This window comes from Globicephala melas, chromosome 4, assembly GCF_963455315.2.
Source record: "Globicephala melas chromosome 4, mGloMel1.2, whole genome shotgun sequence".
In the NCBI taxonomy this organism is placed as follows: Eukaryota; Metazoa; Chordata; class Mammalia; order Artiodactyla; family Delphinidae; genus Globicephala; species Globicephala melas.
In genome coordinates, this window is record NC_083317.1 from 61,673,348 (window position 1) to 61,701,176 (window position 27,829).

At 40.3% G+C, this 27,829-nt stretch overlaps 1 protein-coding gene across 3 annotated transcripts in view; it reads right to left on the bottom strand.

Moving 5' to 3' along the window:
- LSAMP (limbic system associated membrane protein) overlaps window positions 1-27,829 on the bottom strand; it is a 650,386-nt gene that overhangs the window by 16,855 nt on the left and 605,702 nt on the right. For 2 of the 3 annotated variants that reach the window (XM_060298097.1, XM_060298096.1), the window contains exons 5-7: window positions 23,809-23,929; window positions 22,947-23,095; window positions 15,602-15,637 (exon numbers count right to left, since the gene is read on the bottom strand). In XM_060298097.1, the coding sequence (XP_060154080.1) occupies window positions 15,602-15,637; window positions 22,947-23,095; window positions 23,809-23,929 (306 nt within the window). The remainder of the gene's footprint in view (window positions 1-15,601; window positions 15,638-22,946; window positions 23,096-23,808; window positions 23,930-27,829) is intronic. The other variant, XM_030857094.2, reaches the window with a different exon arrangement.

Consider the following 27,829-nt stretch of genomic DNA (forward strand, 5'->3'; position numbering starts at 1 on the left):
CTTTGAGTTCCATGGAAGCAGAGGCTGAGTCTGTTACTGTTCCCTGTTTAGCACAGCAAATGCACGACAGCACTCTGAGTGCAAAATGGGCCAAAACAGAACGGGCAGAATCACTGAAGTATGAGAAAAATAAAGGTATGCCAGGCATCCTCCTAACAGAGGATCTGAGACTCTGTTAAGACAACAGAGAATCTGAGTAGCTGAACTCTTTATTCTCTGATTTAGCACAAAGGGGTCAGATCTTCAGAATCATGTCTGCAAAGCTTCTGAGGTTCAGAGCAATCTACTAAACCTCTCCCTCCCCGATTTTCCATTTGCCCGTCCAAAGGAGACCACAACGAGAAGCTCTCAAACAGCACGGGGCTTTCTAGCATTCTTATGATGCCAAGAAGAAGGGCACAATTATCCTAGTGTCTGAAGTCTTGAAAATGTTTGGCTACAATGCAGCGTTAGCAAAACTAGTATCAGCTGGACTGTGTGTGCATCTAAGGACAGTTTCCCTAAACTGGTCAGGTGTGGAGTGGGGGCTGGTGGGGAGCCCCATGTGAATGTTCTTTTATACCATGAGTACCGGTGCACTTCCGAAGACACTCAATTCCATCGGCACCTGCCCTTCTATCCTTGAAGAGTTAGTCCATTACTTGTAGCGGGATGGAAGTCCATTCAGAAGCTTGGAGCAAGATTTATGCTCCTCTCCTAGCAGAAGCCAGCAACTGATGTCTCTCTCACCTTAGAAGTGAAGCAAGATTCTATCAAGATATAAAACGCCAGTCTCCACCTGTTGACCACACTGATCATCGGACCACTAACGTTTCAACTGTATATTAAACACGCTGACATCTGTTTTCTTTCATAACACCTGATCTCACCACTTTTCTTTGAAATCAGCATATCACCTTAAAATTTGTGGAAAAGGCACTGTAGAGAATTGCTTATCATGATATGAGGAAACTGAGGCCCAGAGAGGCTAATCAGTTCTCCAAGGTCACACAAACAGCAAGAGGCAGAGCTGAGACTGAAGTTCAGGGCTCCCGGTTCTCCAGCCAAAACTCTGAACATTATTCACTATACCCTTCTGGAATTTTTATGACAGCAAAGCTGAGTAAGCATAGCTTATATAACTCTAGGGTTATCTATCACTGGGACATTTAAATGAGTCAATATCGACTGGGGAAAGTTTGGCTCTGCTCTGTGCAAAGTACAACTTCTTTCTTTGGTCAAGCCTTTTGGTTTATCATTCTTCAGAATTTAGAAGGACCTCTCAAGGTCACAAAGTGATGCTCTTCACCCAAAGGGGCTTAGATCCGTGATGGAATCATCTTCATGTAAAGAACACTTGTTTTTCCCTGCTCCATCCCGGGCCTCATGGAATAATTCCAAGCAATTGTTCAGGAACCTGGGCAAGCAGGGAAACCAATAGTTCTGCTTAAGCTATAAATTATCACTTCATTTCTCTTTGCCTCAGTTTCATCAACTGTAAAATAAGTTTAATCAAATGCTTCTTATAAATTTATTCTATCGGTTAAATTAATTATCATACTATGCTTAGAATGCTGCCAGACACATAGTAAATGCTCAATAAATAAGAGTTATTGTTGTCAGGTTTATGGTAAAAATCCCTTCTAGGAAAGATTGTCAGTTAAAGTTTGGCAGAAAAAGAGAACAACAGATCTTAAAAGTAAGCCATAGCAGTACAGTTTCAAAAAAATTTTCTTTTTAAAAATCTGCAACACTATGGATGAACAAAACAAAATAATGCTAGCACACTGAAGTGATAGGGATGCAGGCTGATTAGGCAGCAGTTTGGTCAGGAGAAAACTAGCAATGGGTTAACCAGTCACTGGCACAGGCTTGGGCAAAAGTTTATATGTCCTAAATGGATTTCTTAGGGAACAGACACTACCCTACTAACCAATTAAAAAGAGTTCAACAAAATAATTTAAAAAACATTACTCAAATACTACACTCTATGAAGAAAATGTCAGAAAAATTCAGACAAAAATATACACTTGTTTAAAATATCTTTAAAAAGCAAACTAGCTTACCAGTTAAATTTTAGGAAGTCTTCCCTATTGCAATAAATGAACTAGTTTGTGAAATACTAATGATCTTAACACTTGGAATTCCACTTGTACTTAGAAAAAGGGAACAGAGTGCTTATTTTGTACAATTATTTCCTACTCATCCTCTTCTGTTGGAATAGAACATTCTCTTTTGAGGAGCAAAATCCCGGACTTTTTTGAGCGGTGCTCTTTGAAAACTTGGTTGTATGCTGCCATCTTGTGGTAATACTAAGACATGTTCCTTTGCGCCGTCTAAAGTAAATCACCTTTGTCCACGAGGTGGCAGTAGTGAGAAAGAATTTTTTTTTTTTTCCAGAGCAGGCATGAAATGTTATTTGCAAAAAGGAGTCTCCTATTATAGGCAAGAAAAAAAAATTTTCTTTGGTCCCTAACAACTGACAATTATTCTTTCTTTTCCAACGTGAAGGAAATCTCAGGTTCTTGAGTAAAATTGCCTTGCCAGGGATACCAATTCTGTAGGGATTCCCTGGACATACCCATTAGAATATACCTGAAACCTATCATTTTTATGCCTCTCGAAGACTTCTCAACACATGTCGATCTTGCTTTAGCAAACACACTTAAAAAGTAAGCATGGCAGTGCCAGTCTAAATAGTAAAATAAACAGATAAATCTACTGCAGCAATACAATGGACAAAATTTTGGGGGGTTCTAGTATAGAGGCAGTTCTAGACTTCTGCGGAAGCATTATTGTCATATGCTTAGATCTCAGCTCCTGATGAAGGCGTACAAGGAGGCAATGGGAAAAATAATTTAATACCAGAAAAAGCAAGTGCCTTGACAAATTTATTTATGCTAATCTCTCTTTGACTTTTAACTTCCAGATTCTTTACAACCAGCCGTGTTATACAAACGTGCATCATCAGAAAGAGCTGACTGGGCTTTTCTCATTGGCATAGACAATGTCTTCCTTGTTCACTACTGTAGCCTCAGCTCACTATTTCTCTAGCACAGAGTATGTGTTCAATAGATTTGCTGAATAAGTGTCTGAGTACATAAATGAATAAATGAATGAGTGACTGAGTGAATGAATTTATCAATCAATACCTTAAGAGCTGCCCTCCCTAAGATTCTAGGTAGGGGGAAATTTTATTCTCTGAAACCACTATGCCTTAACACGAAGGCAAAATTATTGTTGGGAATTCACAGTCATTTAAAGAACCATATGGGGCTGGGAGGTCCTTTCATTAGTCCCCAAATCCCTGGCAGGTAGAAAATTTTCTGGAGGGCTAAGCTTTATTTAAGAACTCATGAAATTTAAACCTTAGAAAATAAAGACCCAAGATGTTCTTTTGTTCAAAGGCCAGAAGATTTAGTCTTTCCTCTCATCTGCCATTATGTGGTATAATTAGGTCTCTCTCTCTCTCTCTCTCTGTAATTAGTATGAGTGTTGTGAAGGTGAGGGATGCTTCACTGGAAGCTCTAGAGTTTACAGTTTGGTAACTCCCTTAGTACCTGAGGAAATTTCCGTATCTATATTTATGAGCTGTTTTGGCATTTTGCCTTCTTTGAATTTTATGTGGGAGAGGAGGTGAGGGTACAACGAATCCATGAGGAGAAGAATTGATTTTCAGTACTTTGACTCTTAACAACTTATCTCTAATCCTATGCTTATAAGCATTCATTCTAATTCACAGGTAGGATATGTAGAGTTTAGCGGTTTATACTGTTCGTGCAATTGTTCTAATTCCAGAGTATTTACTTGAACGTAAACGGCTCACTTTTCAATACACCACAGCCATTTGAGCAAGGAGACATTCTCTGTTGCATATGGCACGACTCTTTCTATGAGGCCAATCTTCTGATATGTCCCAGTTTTGAAAATGACATGTTAGAGGACTTAAAATAACTAATCGCACTTTTTTTCTGGGCCAGAATGAATAAGAGTGTATGTTCAGGGGAGACAGAGGGTCCAAATTCAACAGATTTAATCCTCCAGTTGCCTGGGAAAAGTAAGCGAGGGACAGAGTTAAAACCATTAAGAAATTTAATGAAATTAATGTATAAGAATATTCGACGTGATGCGTCTTCTTCCCTCACTGATGCTGAGGACCTGAAGCATGACATTTGTGAAGTGTCCTCCGTGGGAATTTATGATTTTTTGTGCTCTTTTTTTTTTTTTGGTCAAGGTTTTGAAAAATAAAGTCTTTTATTATAGTAGCTTAAAAGGGGGACATTTTTATTAATTCAATTTTCAAAGCCACACTCTGAAAGTCATTAATTTCTTTCTCAATGGTTTCTCTGCTCTACCTGGAGGCTTTAGGGGTTAGCACTTCTACTTACATATTATTATTATTTTCCTTTTTACATAGGAAAATGATATGCCTATGATTTCTATTTGGATTGTTAGAGTTTTAAATTTTCTCTTTTACTATATTCACTTTTTGTAAACCCTAATGCCTAGTATTTCTAGAGTAATGTTCTCTGAGAATCACAGTAATCATTCTGCGTCTAGTTCAGGGGAAAAGCCAACATACAGAAATGGTTCTAAGAGTCAACATTTAAGATTATTCCTGTTTTCTTAGTTATATCATAGGTTGATCATTATCCTGACTACTAGGGAAATACATCAAACTGGCTGGGAAAACTAAAAAGTCTTAACATGTCATCAATATTTGAGAAAGGAAGTTGGCGTCCCCCTTAGCTAGATTTGGGTCAGAAAGGAATCCGACACTTGACTTTCAAATGCTCCTAGGGGCTTTTCCTCTTAGAGTTGACTGCGACCAGGAATGAACTTCAGATGTTTGATGCTGTTTTGGAGTGAGTCAGAGATATGAATGATTTACCAAGTTTTTTGCCACCTTAGACATATGGTGAGAGCTCCGTGGTGAATGAATGAGTAAAGCCAAATCAGAATTAATGCTGACATAATTTCTCATTATATGGTAAAATAATTGAGACTCATTCCTTATTCTCATCAATTAGTGAACCAACCCTCTACTAACTAAACATTCGATACTAAAGAGAATTGGAGAAAATATTTTTACAATGAAAGGTCATTTCATTCAAAAAAGACAAATTTGTATTAATACCCCAATTTAGAGAGAGAGCGTAGGAGGACCCACATCTGAAAGGAGGACTTTTACTGGAAATCCTGGAGGGAATTTGCTCCAGGAAATCCACAAGGGAAATCGCTTGTAAAACGAGTCAGGTTTGACTTAGGACCTGGAAGAGTTGAGAGAGCGCTTGTGCCTGTGGAGAGAGCACTGGCTTGGGGGCAGGAACACTGCTCCTGGACCTGCCTCTTCTGTGACCTTGAGCAAGCCACAGGAACAGGCCCAGCCTCAGAGAGGGCAGAAAAAGGAGAACAGGTTAGGTGTTTTAACCTGAATATTTCACAGTACACTGACAGCTCCAACATTCAGATGAAACACTTGTTTATATCATTATTAATGGTGCTATCTCTGGGGAGAGAGATTATATATAATCTTTATTTTCTTCTTTATAGTTTCATATATTTTCATATTCTTCCATAATGAGAATACATAACATTTATTATCAGAATGGAAAACTATTTATAAAAACAAATCAATGTATTTTTTAAAAAAACCTCTAAATCTGGGGAAAAGAAAATAATCAATTTCTGATTCTTTAGCTTTGGGTTGACATCGTTACAAAGAGAATGAATGTTTTCCTCCACTTTTTAGTTGGCTGGTATCATACAGTAAAACTAAAGAGAAGCTAAGATAGGTGAGGTCTGACTTCTATAAGGAACATCGTCTTTACAGCATGAAGTGACAATGCAATGAGAAATGTAATATATGGGTCTATGAGGTCCTTCTGACTGCACGCTTGAAGTAATTGCCCTGTAGAGTGAGTAGAGATGCACGAATTAACTTTAACTGCTACGGTCTCTGCTCAGTTGTGATATGGATGGTTCCAGAGAGTACAGACTCACTAAGCACTCCTGACATAAAGAGAGGGTTTCATTAAGTCTCTTACAGCAAAGTCAGCCTTCGCAAATCCTGCAGATTTCTTCTTTAGCCTGAGAGGTTTAATTTTTAATAATCAGTGAATTAAAATGTTAGAGAATGCCCAATGGGCTAAGTTTAATAAAGGAGTTTCCCTGGGCCACTCCACCTGAAAATATGCATAAGATAGAAAAACTCCAGAAGCAAATTTGTTTCAGTCAGCTATCAGTAAGGTATTAGGGCCAGACATGAACCTTCCGTCTTAAAGAAGAAACACGTACTTCTGCCGTTGTGCCTGGAACACGCCCATTGCACCTGTGGGTAAAATCTTGGCCTTTGCCCCTCGATGGAATTAAAGAACAATCATCACATTTCATAAAGGGCTATCTCCCAGCCCTGAATCTACTTATTGTTGGGGCAAAGTAGATTATATTTTCCGTGTTTAAAAATATACATTTTATGTATATTTGAAGCCTTTTGTGCCTTCATGTATTTAACTTGCTAAAAAAGGATTTAAAAAGTACAGGTTTGGGTCGGTCGCTAGAGATTTTCCTCCTGTCTGGTTTTCTTTCTCTCTACTTCTATGCTCTAAATTGTGAATTGCAGATCCGTTTTAGAATACATTTTAGATTTAAATTCTAAGGGATTCAAGATGGCCTTTAATCCATGTAAGATGTGTTTTCATTTTGCAAGTTTCAAAATCAAAAACATTCAAATACCATGAAACAAGGTAACTAGCCTATGGCATTTGAATGCAGAGATAACAAGTGAATTTGTGAGATTTCCTGGGATGTTAAGGCTCTTGGAAATAAGGGATTATTTATTGGAAATAAGGGAAGATAAGGGATTAAAAAAAGGTGGTGTGCTCAGAGTTACCCTAGGGCCTGCATCTGCGGCACTGACCGCCGCAGGGCAGAACTTGGTGAAGGCGGTGGTTCTGCTCTGGGCCCTTCGCAGTGACTGTACTACTTGGAGCGCCAGGATGCCTCAGTGATTTATCTGTCATTCCTGCTGCGTCACCGACTCCAAACATAGCATCATCGCCAGGTTCTAGAGCAGCTGCTGGAAAACGCAAATGGCGCCATGCAACCTGACCGTTCCTACAACTAAAATAAAAACCTACTATCAAACCTCCTTGTTGAGAGGCTGAAAGTTTTCTCTAGATGTTCTGCTAGATAATAGGCTCTCAGCGTCCTCCAGGAAACTCACCTCTATAACACCACCTACCATACAGTATACGCTATCCGTACATATCTGTACAATCAGGCGGACAGGTGCTGTTTCTTGTCTTAAATGTGTAACAGGGGCAGAAATGCCCATCTCCTCTCTTTTAGCTCCACTGGTTTATCACTTTTCTTTTAAACAGGCCAGACACAAACAAGGAAAAGTAAGACACTATTAGGGAAAAATGTATTTTTTTTTCGGATTTTAAAAATTCATTAGACCATACTGTTCAGCTCTCTCTGGATTCTAGATCTCTGCATTCCTGGGATGTTCTGCTCCTCTCTCCCTTCTCTCCTTTCTGCCTTAATTTTGAACTTCACTTTCACCTGGAAGCCTCTCTGACCAGTCCAGGTTAGCTAAGGTGCCCCTGTTCTGTGCTCCCCATATACCACACAGGTTTCCTCAACATAGCAAAGTTGCTTAATTCATCTGATCTACTGCCCCGTCTGGTCTGTAAGCTCTATTAGTGCTGAGGCCGTGTCTGGTTTGCTCTCCACAGTGTTTCCCAAGATCCAGCTGAGAGCTTGGCACATAAAAAGTACTAGGATAGTACTTTTTTTTTTTTTTTTTGAGGGAATGAACAGTGTAATCAAAATACCGTGTATTGTTAAATGAACTTCATCTGGGCCAGAAACTAGTGTGCACTGCCCATTGAGAATGAAGTTTATTTCTTGTGTTCCTCATGGTTAGAAATCAGAGGAAAAGAAAACATGGACTCTAAAAGGAACTTTACAAAGCAAAAGCAAGTGGAGAGTACATCTAAATGCAGAACAAGCGACACTATTCATTTAATGACAGAATGGGAGGGCTGGTCCTTAAGGAAGACCAACCTCCAATGCATGAGCGCATGCCATCTTTTACAGCACTGCCACGCGAAGTAAGCAGCTTTCAACAATGAACTTACCTGTATTCAGGAACTCCAGGGAAGAAAAGAGAACAAATCTCCCAAGTTACTCTCTAACTTGCGATTCAACAAAGAGAAGTGCAAGCTACTGCTTTTCCTTTTTTTCTTAGTCGCTTCTGCCCTCCAAACATTCACATGGACAATTGAGAAAGCGCTTTACAATGGCCAAGAGACTTTCCAACATAGAACATGGCTGGGGATGCTGGTGCCGTGCGGGCTACAGGGGATGGGATGATGCACAGAATGGGTGCTCAGTTATCTCAAGGCCCAGGTATCTCTTACTGCTTTTTTTTTTATCTTGTGAAAGCACAGGACGCTACTGTTGCCCCAAACAATATCCTCTTAGGCAGTTAAAAGTCCTACCGGAACTGCAAGGTTTGGAACGTGAGTGGTTGAGGCAGAATCTCCCTTGTGAGGATGGGGCAGATAAAGTAGAATGGACTGATAGCTGTGATTTATAGCAAAGACACTCTGTTAATGGTAATGTCTAGGTATTGAAACGTACACATGTGTTACAGAGATGTCGGAAGTGTTTTCTTTTACAATCAGCATTGTGATGAGTAAAATAGTGCAGTCAACGTCCCCAGGGTCCAATTAGGAAGCGTGATAAATGACTTGTAAGGTCTCTCCCCCCTACTGATTTGCGGTGGCTATAGCTGACACTTCACAGTGGAGTCCTAGTGAGGGGTCTGCCTACTCCCATCATATATCTGTGTACAAATGAACACCTTAAGTTGGAATTCCAAACTCATTATGTTATGCTGTGTTCTGACTTGGCAGGTGTGTTTCTTCACCACAGTATACAAGGGGAGATGTAAGGTGGGACCCCTTAAGCTGATTTTTTTCCCTTATGGAAGTGCTTGTTTAATACCTACAAATGACTTGTGCTGATGAAAGAACATTGTGGGGACGGAGTGACTGTGTAAGAGAAGTTGTTACTAAGGTTAATTTGTATCTTGCCTCTTCAGAAGTAGATGTTTCCTCCAGATAGATGGGATAATGGCTTTGTGGTGCTTGCATGGCTGGTAACCAGTGTTTAGAAGTGAATGTTAACAACATCAAAACTTTTTCTATGGTTTTATTTGAAGGATGTCAGAGAGAGAGTGTATGCATAATGCAAGGTGAATATGGTGGAAAATGTAGAGAAAAAGAAGATCAAGTAATACAGATAACAGGAATAAGAAATTCAGGTGAAAAGGAAAGAGGGAGCCACGGGGCAGACGAAAATTAAAGATTATACGTTTGCAGGGCTATACTATGAAATTTGTCAGGGGCTGAGACTGCATTGATGATTGAATTCTTGGAAGAATATGTATTCTTTCTTTTTTAACTCTTAAGTAGTGCCACTTCCTTTAAGGACTCTTGATCCGTATCATGTCTCTGAACCTAGAGCGAAGCTTCCAGTGAAAGGACCTCCTTCCTGGCTACACCCAGCAACGCTCCTCACAGCACACTGCTACCTCCTGCTAAATGTCACACTCTGGCAAACACCGAGGCGAGCTCTCTAAAGACCAGAGGGACCTGCACCAGCACTTTCTGTCCATTCAGGATCCTGGTCTTCTCCCCCTTTGGGGCAGCATGCTAACATTTTCTGCTGCAAATCTCACTGAGCTCTTCTTAGGCGGCTTTCTTTCTTTTAATTAAAAAGACAAGACTGTCAATTACTCCAACTTAATCCCAAAATGTAATTGTTACTTTGAAAGATATTTTTTTTCTCATATAGCTCATAGAAGAGAAATATTTCCATCAAATTAAAATTTAGTGGGAGCTTGGATGTAAAAAAAAAAATATTCATCTTCAAGTCCCTGCTGGCTCTAGAAATCTAAATAGCACAGCAAGGCATAAATACAGGGAGATCACCAGGAAAGGCTGACTGATGTAGGCAGATCCAGACTAGGAAAATAGGAAAAGGCATCAGAAAAGAGTCCCAGGGCTAAAAATTCTCCTTCCTTTAAATTGATGCTGTAGGATTTTTAGCCATTTAGCTTGAAGCTAAATGTAAATTCTGAGAGAGGTAACACTTCCAAGCTTCTGTTGGACATTTAAATAAGAGCGTGAATAAATTTCAGAATTATTCTTGCTAGAAAATTTTAACAGGGAGAGAACAAGAACCATTTAGGAAACAGGGCAGAAGGAAGAATGAAAAGGTGAAAGAGCAAAACACAGAAGTGGATTCAACAGAGAAAGTGCTTGTTACAACTGGGTCTAAATCAGTGGTTTGGGCTACCTATTACAGTTGGGTCTAAATCGTTGAATTGGCTGGTGCAGTATTGATTCTAGGTGAAGTACTGGCACAACTATATCCCACTTGGGATAGACCAGGAGGAAGTCAGACTCCTGTTCCCGTTAAAGGAGTCAGAGGGTGGTTGTCAGGTATTCATGTCAACTCTTAATCATCTTCATTGTGTTAATCAGGGCCCATGATTCTGCTGTAAATTTGTGTTGACGTGGCTACCTAAGTTCTATTAAAAAAAACAAGACCCTTGTTTCCATCACCTAGTGGGAAAGGAGAAATGTACTTAAACACTGAAGGCTTTCCTAGGACATGCTTTACACCTTTGAGCAGAAATAAAGGGCAGGTTCTTTAGATCGATCATTATGGATTAGTGTGACAGGTGGCAATGTGCATACGGGCATCGACAGCAAGTGCATGAGTGTATGAGTGTGTGTCACACAGTAGGGAACTGTGTACCTGGCAGCTCCTCTTAAGTGTAGTATTATGATGGTGGTGAAAAAATAATGAAAAGTCTTCTTTCTCTGACCTTGGGATACTTCTCTATTTAAACTTGTTAGCAGTGTGGGCATCTCAGACATCCCTAGAATCCGAAATACGTCAAACTATAATGAAGCCAAACCGAACTTTTATCTAACTAATATCCAGGCAACGTGACACATGATACAAGTACATCTTTAACTATAAGTACATCTTTAAAAATTATAAGACATATGTGTATCTGAATATGATCATTTTGCATTCAATATGCTTTCTTTCTAGGAAATTGAAGTTCTATTTTATATATTATTTAAAACACCATTTGAGCTTGTAGGCATGAAAAATATAATTTCTTTCCCATTTCACAGTTGGAAAAACTGAATTAAAGAGAACAATGCTAGTAATTATCCATGATTAATAGAGGTGTGTATGTAAATCAGCCTGAATAAGTGTGTGAAATTAGATGTGCCGATGCCAGACAGCTCCGCTCATGTTTTTTAAAGACGGAAGCTTTCAAATCTCTGCGTGAGTTGGGCATACAACTCTGTGTGTTGAATGGGTCTGGAAATGGACTTTGTAAAAGTGTATGGATTGTAAGGCAACTGTATTATACATTATAAGAATTATAATACATAAAATAAATTAGATGAGTGTTTAAAGTTCATTAGACGGGTATATATAATACATATCTAATGACCATGAATGCATACATAATTGTTATTTATAATGTACTATAGATTTATATATGTGCCTGGGTGCAGCAAGGAGTAGATTGGAATTTGGGTGTACTCTCATGATTAAAAGTGTAGGAGAAGGTGCATGTTAGTTTCCTAGGAGTGGAGGGACTAATTGGATTAATACATGCAAAAGCCCTTAGAACTCTATTACATGAGAAGCCCACTATCTATATTGGCTATTATTATTATTATTATTAATATTACCATTTTTTATTAGACAAGGTAAAACTGCCGTTATAATAAGGAGCTGAAAAGAAGTATTCTCTCATTGATCCCTGGGATTATATCCTACAGAAAATAAATGAAGCTGTAGGGATATAGTCCAGCCACCTTCACAGCATGGGATCTTTGTAGGATTTTCCTCCCTGTTTTCCTTCCTTGCCAGTGGAGTCTGATTTGAGAACCCATTCCTGGGAGTGCCAGTTGAGGACAGGTACATCTCCTCTTTCTAGAGATAGAAATCTGGCTGTTCAGATGTCAGGCACACTCACAGCAACACCAGTCTCCCTGTGGGAGGAAGCAGGCCAGGAGGAGTGCAGATTTCTGCAAGCCTGGTTTGTTTGTGGACATTAATTTTTTTTTTTTTTTACTTTAATTGTGGGGCGTGTTTTGTTTTCAGAGTGAGCTTTAGACAGCTGTATTAATCATGCAAACCCAGCCATGCACAATGTGTTTTATCAATGGAAAAACAGGAACGGAATGGCAAGCAGCTGTGAACAAACCCAGTGCAGTGCCTGAACCTGGAAGATAATCTCAAACATTTCCCAAACCTACTAGCCACACGGGGTTAGTGAATGGAAAGGCTGTTCACTTGGAATAAATAATCAGATAGGAGGCAAACAGGGTAGACAGATGCCAGGGTTATTAATTTTTTTTTTTTTTAAGTGGCAGCAATTGTGGCCAGAGAGCCTTGAGCTCGAGGGAATTCTTCACTTGAGGGTGATAAACACACAACGGTGGTTTGTTCTTGTGCTTTTCTCTTCTTTCCCTTTATTTTTACTTCGGGAGGCTGGTTTCATCACCTCATTCTGCACCTGCGGTCCTTCTAAATGTGAGAGCATCTCTGGTGCACGTCCGTCATGAGGGGCTGTGCGTAGGGAGGAGACGGGAGCAATGTTACCCGATTCTCAGTATTCAGAGCCCTCAGGAAATGATTTGAGACTAACAAAGTGAGAAAAGTTCCCTCAAACATTTAGAGCTGGCTCTTTCCTCATTTTACAATTCAGTGGATTTTCTGCAGCGATGTAGTCAGGGGTAGTTATGCAAAATATATGCAATTCAGGACTCATTTCAGAATAAATAAACCTAAATTAAAATTAATGGAAAAAAACACCTATCAGAAACAGATAAAAAATGGCACACTATTTTATTATTTATTCATTTATCTTTTAAATTAAGGAGCAGGGAAGCACCCTGATTTTTTTGTTTTGTTTTGTTTTTGGCATAAGAGGAAAGGAAGTTTGAAAATTTCTGATTGGCTGCAGACAATATAAATTGTCCTTTGGTGTAATTCCAGTATTATTATTATCACTGCAGAAAATCAAGCAATGTGATGAAGGAAACCCAAGGGAAACACATTTGATTTACTGAGCCTTGTGTTTTTTTAATCACAGCTTGAAGAGGTTTAGGACTACATTCCTGCTGCAACTCTGCTGTTTATCCCCAATCACCTTGATGGGCCATGTAGAGAGGGGGTAGGAGGGGAGACCCTCCAAAGAGAGATATTAACAATGAAGTAGCTGAAATTAAACATGTGTTCCTGTTATTGGAAAGTAGGAGGGAAAGTTCTCTTTTTTTAAGATGGGAGGAGAGAAAAGGAGCTTGGGGACTTTCTCCTACTTTCAAAACACCTTATGAAAATTACTTGGCTCAAAATCCTTCAAGCCATTTGCATCAACCATCTGCTTATAGACATCTTCACACTTTAGGAGGGAAAGGTAGGATTGCACATAGATGATGACAATGTATAATAATTAAATGAAGGTGTCTCATGTTATAGTTATGACCACAGTGAGGCAGTCAGCTTTTCTTAGATATTTCGGTACTATAAAAAGGGTTAAGGATCCCATATGTTAGTATTTTTTTCCATGGGCTGCCATCTTGATTGGAAAGAAGAGAAGAAAACAGATTTGATTCTAGAAAGTAAAAGTCCTTGTAAGGAACAGGAAACTTAACGACCTCTCTCACCAGCTACCCCAAGTCTCCATGAACAGCTTTTCAATTTCTACGAGCAGAAGCCCTAAGTATTAGTAGTAAGATAAACTATATTCTCTAAAACTACTGGATCTATGGAAGCTATCTACAACAGTCCATCTACAATGTAAAATCAAACTAGGGTCATTCTCCAATCAACAGTTCCGTTTGTGGGAAAATAACAAGTTCAACAAAATCCCACATGCTCCATCCTGGTCCAAATTGTTTTTCAATATCAAACAGCTGTCCTTTGTGAAGTGTCTGGCTTCATTTTGTTCAATGTTATATATATCATAAAGAGTGATCAGATAAAATATTTGACTTTGTGGCTGTAGAACTGCTCTCACAAAGGATACCTTGAGTAATAGTGACACTGTACAAAGCCCATCTTGGATGGAGCATGACCTCTTTGAAAATGTTACCCACTGGGACAAACGCATATGTGCATGTTTGTCACATCAAGATATTTGCAAGATGGCAACATGATAAAATGGTGTCAATCTCTGCAGCAACAGTAGAAGATAAATGTTTTAAAATGACTGTGGCATGTCAGGAATTCAAAATGGGATGCTTTCCATGAACACTGAGTTTCTTGTCAAGTCTAAAAAACAGGCACATTTTAACAGTCTTATTTTTAGTGACTGGGATAAGAAACAGGTTTCATCAATGTTTTAGGGAAGAATTTTATTCAACAGAGTTCTTCTAAAAATAGTCTGGCCCCTACTTCAAATTTAAGAATAATTCTTTTATTAATCTGTCTAGTTGATCCTTGAAACCGTGCAATTCTCATTTCTAATGTAATTAAAGGAAGTTTGCATATATGTGAATACATACATATGCAAAACATCACATTATTGACACTCTCCATATCTACACCCAATTCTGGCCTAATTTTTAGTTTGGACAAGTGTTAATGAAACATGATCCGTCTTCAAACTTATAAAACAGCAGCTTCCTACCTTTAATTCTGAGCACATTTCCTTCAGAGTGTATACGACAATCTTGTTTAATTGGATTTATTTTTTCCACACTAGGCTCCACATGGCCTACTTTCCATTTTTTCTCAAGTCTTTGAGTGTTATTTGCAAATCACTTTTTCTGGAATTTAATTTCAATGGTAGGTTGGTTTCATTTCAGGTTTTTTTATTGTTTTAATTTTATTTGCCAATTTGCCTTTAAATGCCCTTAAGCTAGAAGGTCGGGGCTGCACTGCACTTGCAGCTAAACGTGATGTAGAAGGCAAAATTTAATTTGAGTGTGTAGAAATTTCTGTGAGAAGGAATATGGAATGATTACCTTGTTTTCTTATTTGTGTTTTCTGAAATAGTTATGTTTAAAAGGAAACGCCCCCAAATTGGCCAAGATTTTAAAAAAAGGTAATGTCCTTGTAATCTGGCTGAGTTCAACCTTTGGTAATAGATAAATTCATTTTTACAAGTAATACAAATGACTTCAGATTTGGATTGTATAAGGTGGTCAGTTACAGGATTCATATTTTTGTGAGCTACAGAATTTAACCGGCTGTGTTCCAAATATGTGAGTTCATAGTTACCTGTAATATGTATTAATAGAACAAAAAATTGCTGTCTGAGTTTAGCACTGTCTCCTCAGTTAGTGACCAACTTGAAGTTAGGTCAGGTACAGACAGACCAGTTACCTGCCTTTCAACTAGTGTGAGGGCAATCGATTGACCTTTTTTTGAAGGTTTAAAGAAAAAAATGATTCCTTTTGTATGCGAATTTTGTCAAGGTGCTTCCCCCTTTTTGTGCTTTGCACATTATAGGTGATGGAGAATGACCCAGCAACAGAACTACAACGATAAAAATCATACTGACCTTGAATGGGGTGGGGGATTGTGGGTAAAACACGCTCTAAAGGGGAAAAAATAGTAAGCATCATGGAGAATTTATATAGATAGATATAGATATATCTTACTCATGTTTAGCTTCACAATTATAAAACAGATGAATTTTCATGCCTATGGGATCATATCTCCTGTAAAGTATTTGTCTGTCCTTCCTGCCAACACTAAATTATCAGAGAGCTATTAGTAAACTTTAACATCCAAAGTCTTTAAAAAAATTAGCTAGAATAGGGGATAACACCTTATTGTGGTAACCCTGCAAACAGGATCCTGCCCTCCTCTGGAAAATCCACCAAGATTACAGATTTTGGGGGGTGCTGGTATTGTGGGTATTTAAATTAGTAGTGATCAAATTCAGGTCATGCATCTTGGCCCTGGTTCTGGGCTCTTTAACTTTTGACAGATGACCCTGTGGTAACTAAAGACTCCTTTCCTCCCTTTAAGCCCTACAGTTCATATCAGCTTTAGCCAAGCATCTAGAAAATTTATTTTGGTAAATACTAATTCAATTTTTCCCTCAGATTTTTCCTTCCACATTACTGATATCAGTGCAAGAGTAATGCAAAGACACTAAGCTTCTTGGCATGATAAAATCTGATTTTTAGTCTTTTCTTTCATCCCACCCCCCTGTGATAATACAATCTCATCTTAAGTTTGATCACCAGTCAGATTTGCTTGATGACACATCCTGTTCAGCAGTAAGACGTGCTTTTCTTTTAAACTCTAGAGTCTCAGCTTATGAGTCGCTCGCAGTCCCATCCCCAAGCTACTGACCATAAATTGAACGTGCTGAAAGAGTTCAGGCTTTAAGGTATCCTCTACTTGTCTCATCAAAACCCAGGTTTAACTCTAAATCCTCTTCCGGGGCTCTTTCAGAAAGATAGAATGTTGCATTAGGGATAGGATGCATTACTTGCTACCCCCAAACCCTATAATGTAATGTAATCATAATACTTTTCTACATTCCTCCTAGCAGCTTGGTTAGATAAAGACCAGTGATAAATGAAAATCAACAAAAATCAAAACCATAAAAAGAAAAGCATATGTGCACATTCAAATCTGATGCGCCTGCCATCTTGTGTCATGAGCTTAGAAGAGTAGATTTTGCCTGGAATTTGGGCACTCAATACATCTGGACACTAAGAAAACCCAGTCTCCTTGAAGAGTGAGCTTTCCTTTCTTGGATGAAAGGTGTGGCTTAAATGCCAAAGTTTTCTAAGTGCGTTAAGATGGGACAAGTCAATAACAGCACAGTGAAAAACTGTGTCTTAGTTACACAAGTGTCAAGGAGAAAAATGCTTTAAACCTCCAACTGGTTATTTGGTATTAAGTTTCCAGCTTTGAAAATAAATAGCTAAACTGCTTTCAGCATTTATAGAGCAGTTGGAGACCACTGTCCCATGTTATACTGTATCTATTTTATTTTATTCTTATTACAATTATTATTCAGACAGTTTAAATGACTCAGCTTAATATTTTCTCATCACACTGTTCACAGCTGGGTAAATGCACTCTGCCCTCATTTCGACAAGACCATTTATATTGTTAAACATCTCATCCACCCCCCTCTCATTGCCTCTTCAATGATTTCCCACCCTGTTATCATCATCTTAGCCCCATCACACCCCATTAGTTATTCTCGTTCTCTTAATTTCATCCTACTGGCTTATCATTTCTTAGATGCTTCCCCATCCTAGCTTTTTATCCTTATTCTTCCACCATCATTTTGCTGTATTTTGTAGTTTATGCCAGGGTTTATGGGCTCCTGTAAGACTGTAAAGTGAAGTAAATACCACTTAAAGTGAAAAAGAAATCTCCGACTTTTAACATTTAAACGTAGGGGAGAGCAGGAACCTTGGTGCTCTGTGCTCTGTCTTTTTCCTGCTAGTATTTGAGGAGGTCAACATAGCTTATCAATTGATTGGGAGGTTTTAAGAACGGAATGCAAGATTTACCCCAATACGATCTGCTGTGGCTCTTGGTAAGTCTGAGCTTTGGTTTCTTATCTGCTAAATGGGGTGGAGGGTGTTATTGGCTGATTCTGCTCAGACACCATAAAAAACAGTTAAACTGGAGGTAACACTTTGAAAGAAACCCCTCTGAATTAAAAGCACCTAAATGACAAAAGCTGGGGTTGAGAGTAGGGTGTACAGAGAGAGGTAATTTATTAACTCAGATATGATTTTCTTTTATTTTCCAGTGGGTATTGGATATGGTCAATGGTCTCTCTGGAAGTAGGTGTATTCCATGCCTACACTCTTAAATCTAAAACTAGTTCTGGTGCCCATCTATTTCCTACTGTATCCACAGAGAGCCCTCAGAAGGAGGGCTTTCAAACTACATATAGATAGTGTTCAAATAGCTGCTCGAACTGCTTTATTACACGGCATCCAGTAGTAGCTGGTTAAGAGGCTTTGCCAAGTCTTAACTAGCATCATCACGTGGTGTATATTTAAGTGCTGGGCCTCAAAGGTAATCACTTAAAATGACTTCTGAAGAAGCAGGGAGGCCCTGATTTTAAGGGCTCTCTCCAGTGTTGGGTTGCTTAGGTTGTTCTTAAAATTTAATCAAGTATAGGTTTATAGGTTAATGATCTTTCAAAATTAAAAAGAAAATTTTAAACCTCCTACACACAGATGTGGTATGGCTCAGTGTAGGTTTCTTTGTATTTTTATTCTTTTGTACTCAGTAGCCTCAAAATACCTTACCGATCCACACATTTCTCTAAAGTAGAAGGTAACTGATCAGTAGGACTGTCCTTTAACATGACGAATGCCTTCTTTTTTTTTTTTCCAGTATGTGGGCCTCTCACTGTTGTGGCCTCTCCCGTTGCAGAGCACAGGCTCCGGACGCACAGGCTCAACGGCCATGGCTCACGGGCCCAGCCGCTCCACGGCATGTGGGATCTTCCCAGACCAGGGCACGAACCCGTGTCCCCTGCATCGGCAGGCGGACTCTCAACCACTGCGCCACCAGGGAAGCCCACGAATGCATTCTTTTGACATGCCTAGGGTCAAAAGCTGAGCAGTAGGCTGGACTCTCTGCTCAAAATCTCAATGTGCCAAAGATGAACCAACAGTCTCACTAATCTAGTGGACTCAGGCTGGTGAGGGTTAATGGAAATGGAAGTGGGAGGTGGTGGAAGTAGTGCCCCTCGGTGGGAAGGAATATAACAATATTTAGTCAGTGAAAAATATCATTAAGTGAAAAAAGGAGAAAGAAGTTAGATGTCTTTTCACCTCCAAACTACCAAAGATACATGTCCTAACATTTTCCCTACATATACAAATCTAGATAACGTGTTGGTTTACAGCCTGGACTCTGGAAGGAGATTACCCGAATTTAAATCCCAGCAGCCTTACTTAGTTGCACTAGTTAACTTAACCTCTTTGTATAATGGAGAAATACGAGTGCCTAATAAGGCTGTCCTGATGATTAAATGAGATCACGTATGTTAAGTGTTCGGCACATGTGCAGAGTACCTTGTACATACTCACTTGATAAGAAGTGATGACGTTAAAATCATCTCCCTTATTCTTCCTCCCTACCTGTTGCTTTAAAAATAACTCAGTGCCAGCAATAAAACAAGATAAGGTTTCCTTTGCGGCTGCTTTGCTGTCACCAGTGTGGATACACGGACTCTGTTACGTTACACATGCTGACAACGCAGAAGTCCAAGTCTTCACCCATGTGATACATGTTCCCACATCTTACAAAAACTAAGGAGCGGAATCCTTGACTGTATACATTGTACCATGGATTAATGTGTACAGAGAAATGATATAATGTAACACTTTGCCAAGGACGGAAAAAAGATATAAAAGGCATTACTTGGATATATAGGCTAAGGGAATGGATCCTTAATAAACAGTTACTAGAATGTGTGGAGGACAAGACAAATGAGAAAGGAATGCTTCCATTGGCTTAGGAAAAATGACTATGAATACAAGGTATTCTTGCACTCTCGTTCAATTATTTTGACACTTTTTTTTTTTTTTTTTTTTGCGGTACGCGGGCCTCTCACTGTTGTGGCCTCTCCCGTTGCGGAGCACAGGCTCCGGACGCGCAGGCTCAGCAGCCACGGCTCACGGGCCCAGCCGCTCCGCGGCATGTGGGATCTTCCCGGACCGGGGCACGAACCCGTGTTCCCTGCATCGGCAGGCAGACTCTCAACGACTGCGCCACCAGGGAAGCCCCCATTTTGACCCCTTTGAAGATAATATTTGAATAGAGAGTGAAGAAGCATATGTATGTATGTGATGGAGGACAAGATGTATCAGTGACCGCAAACTGACACTGTACAAAGTCAGCACGTCACTGCGGTGGACATGGAAAATGTGCTGATGCACCAGTGAAGATGGATAATCATGAACTCTTCAGGGGCTCCGGCTCTGGGTTTCTACCTGCTGCTGCCTCTGGCTGGCAGCAGCTCACCAGCTGGCTCGTCTGCTTTGGACCGGCTGGGTCAGCAGAGCATCCCGCTGCCCACATAATGCTCTCTGTCACGGGTGCTGGCCATGGCCGCCCCTCCCAAGCATCTCTCCCCTCCTGACCCTGTTCTGTGGAAAAGTACCGCCACCAGCAGTGTCTTCCTTCTTCCCAATAAACCCATCTACTTTGAATCTAAGTGATGGGCAATCTGTTCACACACGTACTTTCTTTTTCTTCATTTTTTTCTCTTCCTCTCCCTTGTGTGTGCTCTCCTCCCAACCTTTTACCTGTGTAAATTGGTTACCATACAGCCTTATTCTTAAAGATCCAGCTATGAAGGCTGTAACTCCACATCTCCCAAACCCAATTCATGGTGGCAAGGCAGTTGTGGTGGAATTGCCATTCCTGTTACACAAGGAGCAGAGCTTCCTCCTTAAAATGTCGAAGAAACAGGATGACAGTAGATTCACTAATGTTTGACAATTTTAATAGCTTCTTATCCCCTCAAAGTCCAGTGACCTTTTGTATTCTATTCTTCTGTAGGTATTACGCCTCCTAACTTTCCCGTCAGGTGGGAAATCAATTCTAAGCCGAACGCTGAGGCATGTGCTTCCTCTCCTCTGCCTGCGGCGGTGTGCAGAGCTGGTGCCAGTGCGGGCTGCCTCGAAGAGGGCCCACCGAAGTAGCACATCATTAATCACAGCCCTGTACTCTTCTCAGAGGTATAATGAGGGTAACTTCTATGAAATCATCAAGGGCAATATGACCATAATATACTTGCCCAATTTCTTGATTCTTAGTTTACAAACAGAAGTTCTCTAAGATTCTTGACATTTCTTAGTCTTACTGGGTTGCGTACTTGAAGTGGACTTTTGTGAACAGGACCATGGTATTTCAGGGCTTGAGATCACCTTTCATCACCACCAGCAGACCAGCAGTATCTCTATTATTTTTGACCTAGTCCATGCTCTTCCTCTCTTCCTCAAATGTTTCCTTTCCCCCTCTTCCTCCCCTTCTCTCTCTCTCTGTCTCTTTCTTCCTTTCACACCTGTGAAAAATAGGCTATCATAGAGCCTACTCCGTCCTTCTATCCTTCTTCCCCATCCTCTCTCTCAGTCTATGGGTATCATTGTATTTATTATTTGAAAAATATCATTAGCACAGTCCTTTTTCTGGGTGGGATAACAAGAGAAGAAAATTTGCATACTTTAATGCAAATTTATAGTTGCTCACTTTCTCTAACTAATCCAATTATCCCATTTTCTCTTTTCCAATCCCTACAAAACCTCTTGTTAAGTGTATGTTGTTCTGCTTAATCAGCTCACCTTAGATTTGTTGGAATCTCAAATTCATAGTTGAGGCTCTTTTCCCCCCTATGTATGGAATCCCTAACGTCAAGAACGAAACAGGTAAGTACATTTCTTAATAAATATCTTCTCAAGTGTTCTGAGATATCGATGTCTCTAGGTTAAGTAAAGAGCACTGATGTTTGGTCTTTGGAGACAAGTCAACAGGGATATGGATTTTAAACTTCATAATGATGCAGCATTTGTAGCATAGCTGTATCCCATCACACGTACAGACTGAAGTCAACGGGAGTTATGAATGAGAAACTGAAGGACGAATTTAGAATAGTTTGTGGTGTTTTTTTTAAATAAGTGGATTGGATCTTGAGCAGTTGGAAAATGGCTTTAATACTACGTTTTGAGGGAACTATCACTTAAATTAATTTTTCTCCTAAAAACGTTTCTCTTGAAGGCTCATCTAAACTGAATAAAGCAAGATGGAGACATTTATCCTGGTCATAGTATTTCTAAATTTTCCAATTCAGCCTGTGCAGAAAAACAACAACAACAAAAAAAACAAATTCCTAGTGGCTTATTATTTCAAAATAATTAATTTGTTGGACTTTCTCTTTTAGTCCAAATGAACTGTCTAGCCCAGCACATGCTATCACTTTTGTTTGTTTTACTCATTCTGATAAACATTTTCCTATTCTAAGTGTCATCATTTCCCCTGATCTCACCCATCGTACTTCTGTTTCTCAGGAGGCATTTGACTCTGTGCTCATAGCTGCCGGACCAACAAGGCAGGGGGTCAGGTATCTGACTACAACATGCCGCTCAAGGGAAAGGCTCTAAGGTGAGCTTTCTTATTAATACCAATAATTTAAAATCACTTGTCCTTCCTTAGTCTGCCTTGAGGACCTTCTTTGGTCTCCAGCAGAAGCAGCTTTGGTCCTCTCTCTCACCATCCCATCTCTCTTCCAAAAATATATCAGACAAGTAATGTTTCCTGCTGTCATATGGAAACCTTTCTGCAACGTTTTTCCTCCCTTAGATTTTAGATTATTTTTTTTTTTTTAGATTATGTTTTAATCATTCATTCCACTCTTCCTCTTGTGTTGTTAAAAATACACTTTCTTTTTACAGCCTCTCCCTTCTCCCAGCACCTTATCCATCCTCACTGAATATTTCTCCCTCAATCACTCCCATCACTGCCATTTTTTAAGTGTCATCCACTTTCCATGATCTTACACCATCTCTGCTCCTTAAAGAGACCATCCCCAAAGAGATGTTTGTTCTCTGAATAGTCTTACAGTTTAACCAACCAGGAAAAAAAGAAAAAAAAAAACTAAACTAAGAAAACAAACAAAAAAACAAGGCAGTTATCAAAAGCACACCAGGGAATAGAGAGGAGAGGTATTCACTTGTAAATCTCATTTTACGCAGAGGGATTGTGAACCTGTGTTTTTGTTTCAGTGGCTATACACTGATTTTTGTTTAAGTTTACCTTTAAAAGATATGGGAATGATTTTCGAGTTTTCCACAGGAGAACTCCATCGACTTGGTCTCCCAGGCAGCTCCCTGCTTTGGCATACTTACTGAAAAGTACGAGGCTGGCGTTGGTGACCCCCAGATTGTTGGCAGCCACGCAGGTGTAGTTGCCATAGTGCTCTTCAGTGACGTTGGTCACCGTCAGGGAGGACTGGCCCTCCGTGCTCTTAATCTCAAGGCCATTGGCATTGTTTATCCTAAGGGTTCAAAGACAGAAGAGTAAAGAGAAACACTGATGAAGACTTGGTATAGTAATTTCTTTTTCATCATTATATTGGCGAAAAAGGAGAGAAAGGAAGTAGGCAGAGCTTGTTGTTACTGCTCAATTCCTCATTTTAATCATGCAATCCCATAGTATCAGGATCAAAGTCCATTGATGGAGAAGACTCGGGAATGGATGAGTTTCATCAGGCTTTGGTTTCTGCTCTAGGAGAGAAAGACACGCAGGTGGACACTACCCCCGAACCACCTGCCTCACCCTATGTACATAACCTGAGTGCTTTGGGGTTCAGTTTAAGAGCTACAGCCCTGGGGCTTCCCTGTTGGCGCAGTGGTTGAGAGTCTGCCTGCCGATGCAGAGGACACGGGTTCGCGCCCCGGTCCGGGAGGATCCCACATGCCACGGAGCAGCTGGGCCCGTAAGCCATGGCCGCTGAGGCTGCGTGTCCGGAGTCTGTGCCCCGCAACAGGAGAGGCCACACCAGTGAAAGGCCCGCGTACCGCAGAACAACAACAAAAAGAGCTACAGCCCCAAAGCACTTGGTAAAAAACCTTGGAAAATAAAGAGTCTAATCGGATAGGCCTACCTAATTACAGCCGGACTTGGCTTTGTCATTAGGGCTTCTGGTTTCCCTTGCTGAGCAGGGGAGACCTGGCGGAGCAGTGGAGGTGCAGCAGGTTTGGCACATACCTGGTGTCGTCCCGGTACCACTCAAAGTCAGGTGCAGGCACTGCCGAGGCCTCACATTTGAGAGAAGCTTTCCGCCCGGTGGTGGCTTCGTTGCTCTTGGATTCCGTGATAGTGGGAGGATCTGTAGGAAGGACAGACACACAGTTTACATGAACTTTGGACGATGCTCCAGAGTTTCCACACAAGAAGGAATGAGGAAGGACAATCTGATTGCAGAGAGGCAGGACAGGAATGGTCTCAAAGCTCCATGTACAAGAATTATGTGATCCACTGAATGGCACGGATCACTAGAAAACTAAATAGAAATAAGAGATTCATGAAACTGTAGACTTGGTTTACTTCAACAGGACACTTAACGGGGCTTTATGGAAATGAAACCTAGGATAGCTTTTTCCCTCTTCCAAGAGACCATTCGTTATTCCAATCATAGGTTATAATGCTTGCATAGTTTTATTGCTTTTCATAAATTGAGTGGTAATACTAAAGGACTTGGGATTTTAAGTGTATAATTTGAGCACTTTTCTTTTTCACCATCATCGTTATCATTATTGTTACCTTTGGAGATGGCAGTAAGAAAGCTGATGAAAATAATAGAGAACCAAAGTCCTGTCAGCCAGGCTTAGCCTGATATTGTTGCAGCAATCCAGGAAAACAAACTAATGTCAGATGATTGCTATACTTTTTTCCCTCCTCTGTGCTCCCTTACTGCTATGACCCAGGTCAATTTTGCTTTTATGTGTGAGGGTGCAGTTTGAAGTCTATCGTGGTGCATAAACACCTTCCTGGGGTACCAGTCTTCTCCTCTCTCTGGTCGTTGTGCACTTGATTTTTTTCCTGCTTAGGACTGAGTCTATAAAACTGTAATGGGCTTGAAATGAGCTCAGAAACACATTCTAATTTGCCATGATTCTTTCAAACAACCCCATGGAAAGTGGAACAAGTGTTTACAGGTCCACAGGACTGAGCGACGATGGTAAACTTGAGCTTTGGGCTTGATGATGCTGTGTCTGTGCAGGTTATGGCCCCTCAAGGAGAAAAAGACTTCTGTCCAAAGGTTATTTGCCAGAAAACAGCAACTTGGCTGTGTGTACATGGACACAATAGACCCAAACCATCTGTTTATATTTTATAAAGGAAAAAGCTTATTTAGGTAAATTAGTGAAGTGAACTCTAATACACGAAATTCATTGACATCTCGGCTCTTCAGCACCTGGTTCAGCTCACTTATTTTTGGGTTTTTGTCTTCATATTCAAAAGCTATTTTCCAAGTTTTCTACCTGTAGAAGACCTGGATCCTCCTAGTTAAAAAGGATGTACAAAAGCGTCATCAGGTTCGTCTGCAATTTTCTCCCCCATTTGATTTTCACATCAGCTTGGACATCTTTAAATCACTGTCCCAGAGAAGGGGAGTTAGGGTACATTTGGATACCACCACCAGCCCGTGTGTAAACATGAGCCAGCGTGCGTGGCTGTTTTGCTTTAGACTTAGCTGCTCATTTTTGTTTAGATGGAAAAAGGCAACAAGATGAGTGGAAAGAACCCTCGACTGGAAACTAGGAGCTCTGGAATTTAGTTTCTGTTTGGTTGTGTGGACTTGCCATCACACACTTTATCTTTCTGAGCCTTGGTTTTATTATCTGTAAAATGAAGGCACCACACATTAACGATCTATATAGCATCCCTTCCAACTTAAAAAATACCAATTCTAGGGGACTTCCCTGGCAGTCCAGTGGGTAAGACTCTGTGCTTCCACTGCAGGGGGCACGGGTTCATTCCCTGGTCAGGGAAGTAAGATCCCGCATGCCTCACGGCGTGGCCACCCCCCGCAAAAAACCCCCACACCAAACCAATTCTAGTCAAAATGGCCCATTCTTCACAAATGGGCAGTTGGTAGCATTAGGACCCAAGTGTATTTTTATACCCATAACTCCTTTAGCCCTTAACCCTTAAACTGCTAAATTCAAAATTGTAACTCATTTATCTAATACATGGGTTGGGAGTCAGGACTAGAAGTCGGAAACAGCACACCATAGGTCTGATTTTGACTATTAACCAGAATTGTGGCCTGGACAAGTGTCTGTACCAGTTTGAGCTTTTTCTTTCTCATCCTTTAAAAGAAGAAGTTAGCTTAAAATGATCACCAAGTTTCCATTTTAAATCCTTTCATTCTATGATTGGTTATATAGATCATTAGAGCACATTAGTTCAATGGTTAATGCAATGATTAGTGGTAGTGGTGTGGATGGGGGAGCTATTTGTATAGAGATGGGGTATGGAGTAGAGGTTAAGAACTTGGATTTAAAGTTTGATAGACCTGAGCTCAAATCCAGTCTATGTCCTTCACTATCATTCATCATTAGAGAGTTCAGTACTTCGTCTAGAGTCACAGTGTCTCAATTTCCTCATCTATAAAATGCTGGAACCAGAGTCAGGGAGGTCCATTTGGAGACTGCTGAAGGAACCCAGAGATAGCCTGCACCAGGTCTTTGATAAAGGGGCTGGAAGGGAATGAACAGATTTGAGATTGAGAGATATGAGCCTCAGAATCGACAAGATTAGATGTGAACAGTGAGGGAAAGAAGGAGGAGTGTCAAGGATCACACCCATGTTTCCAGCGTGGGCATCTAAGTGATGCCATCCACTGAATAAATGTTCGTTTCCCGTCTTCACCTCTTCACTGTATTAGGCTAGGCTCTTAAACTGCCAATGACTCTACCATCTGTAGCACGTTGGCCAGAGGGACGATCTTGCTTGTGATTCAATTGGTTTGTTCAATTTGTAAAATGAATTTTAAACAGTGTTTGTGAGTTTCTGGAGCCGCATGCTTAAGACTGACAAATCCTTAATGATAACCACCACTTTTCTAAACCAGGTCCAATCTGGGCCAGACTCCACATTTTCCATCACCTCTACCTCTGGGGCTCATAGTTGGGGCACTTCAACATAATAATCCATGGTGGCGGTCTTCTAGCCCTTCCGCCATGGGACCAGGAACACAAGTCCCAGCTGTACAGTTTTATGGGTGAGTCCTTCCTCACTCTAGATGCTTCCTTCTATGTGGTGGGAGCTTATTTATTAAACCTCCTTGCTCTGGAACCCAGGGGGTGATTTTTCTAACTGAAAAATTAGGGAAGAGCAAACTCGGTTTGTTTGCTTCATCTCTCCCCTTTCTTCCTGCTGGGACCAAACTTCTGTCAGGGAGCAGAGGTTCTCCTCTAGTTCTCCACACTGATGTCTTATGTGGGCTCTTTCCTTCCTGCTCTCATGTGGGCAGGCCTGTCTCCATCCAGGGCTGCCATGATTGGGAAGGTAGGTTGGCTACACTAAGCTGCTACCTCTAACCATCTTGATCTCTGACAATGGGGTCAACTGGGCCTCGTGTATGTCTCCTTAACTTATTTCTCATTTTGTTCAGAACCTGAATAACTAAGTAGTACTATTTATTAGCACCTCAGAGATGACCGCATGGGAAGGATGACAGTGAGCTAGGGTTGAACACTTTCAAATGCATTGATCTTGGGGCAGGATGACGCTGGTCAATTACAAAGACCAAACACTTGCTCCTTTCCTTGAAAATCTGGGAAGTTTCTCGTACCAAGGTATAGTCACAGATAATGATAAATGTATGAAGCGTTCATTATTTCCAGTATTTCTCAAATGACACAGTGGTGCAGGTCTGTCCCACAGCTTATTGGAATGAACATTTCAAAATTCATTTGTAATGAATTCTGCATAGGTGAGGCTAAGAAAAGTTATTATAAATCGTATTGTGGCATGCCTAGTAGAGTTAAAATAATAGATGTCCTTGCTCAAAATATGGTTATAATTAAAATGTGGCTTAATAAAAATGCTATACAGAGGTCCATTGTTATTCTTTACGTGACTTTGCAATAGCTTACAATTGTCAGAGGACTCTTCCAGTTCTTATTACTTCAAAATTCTGGGTTCTGAAAATATTAAGGGCTTTCTTCTTATATCACCAATAATAAGACTCTTTCAATTAGAATGAATAGGATAACAA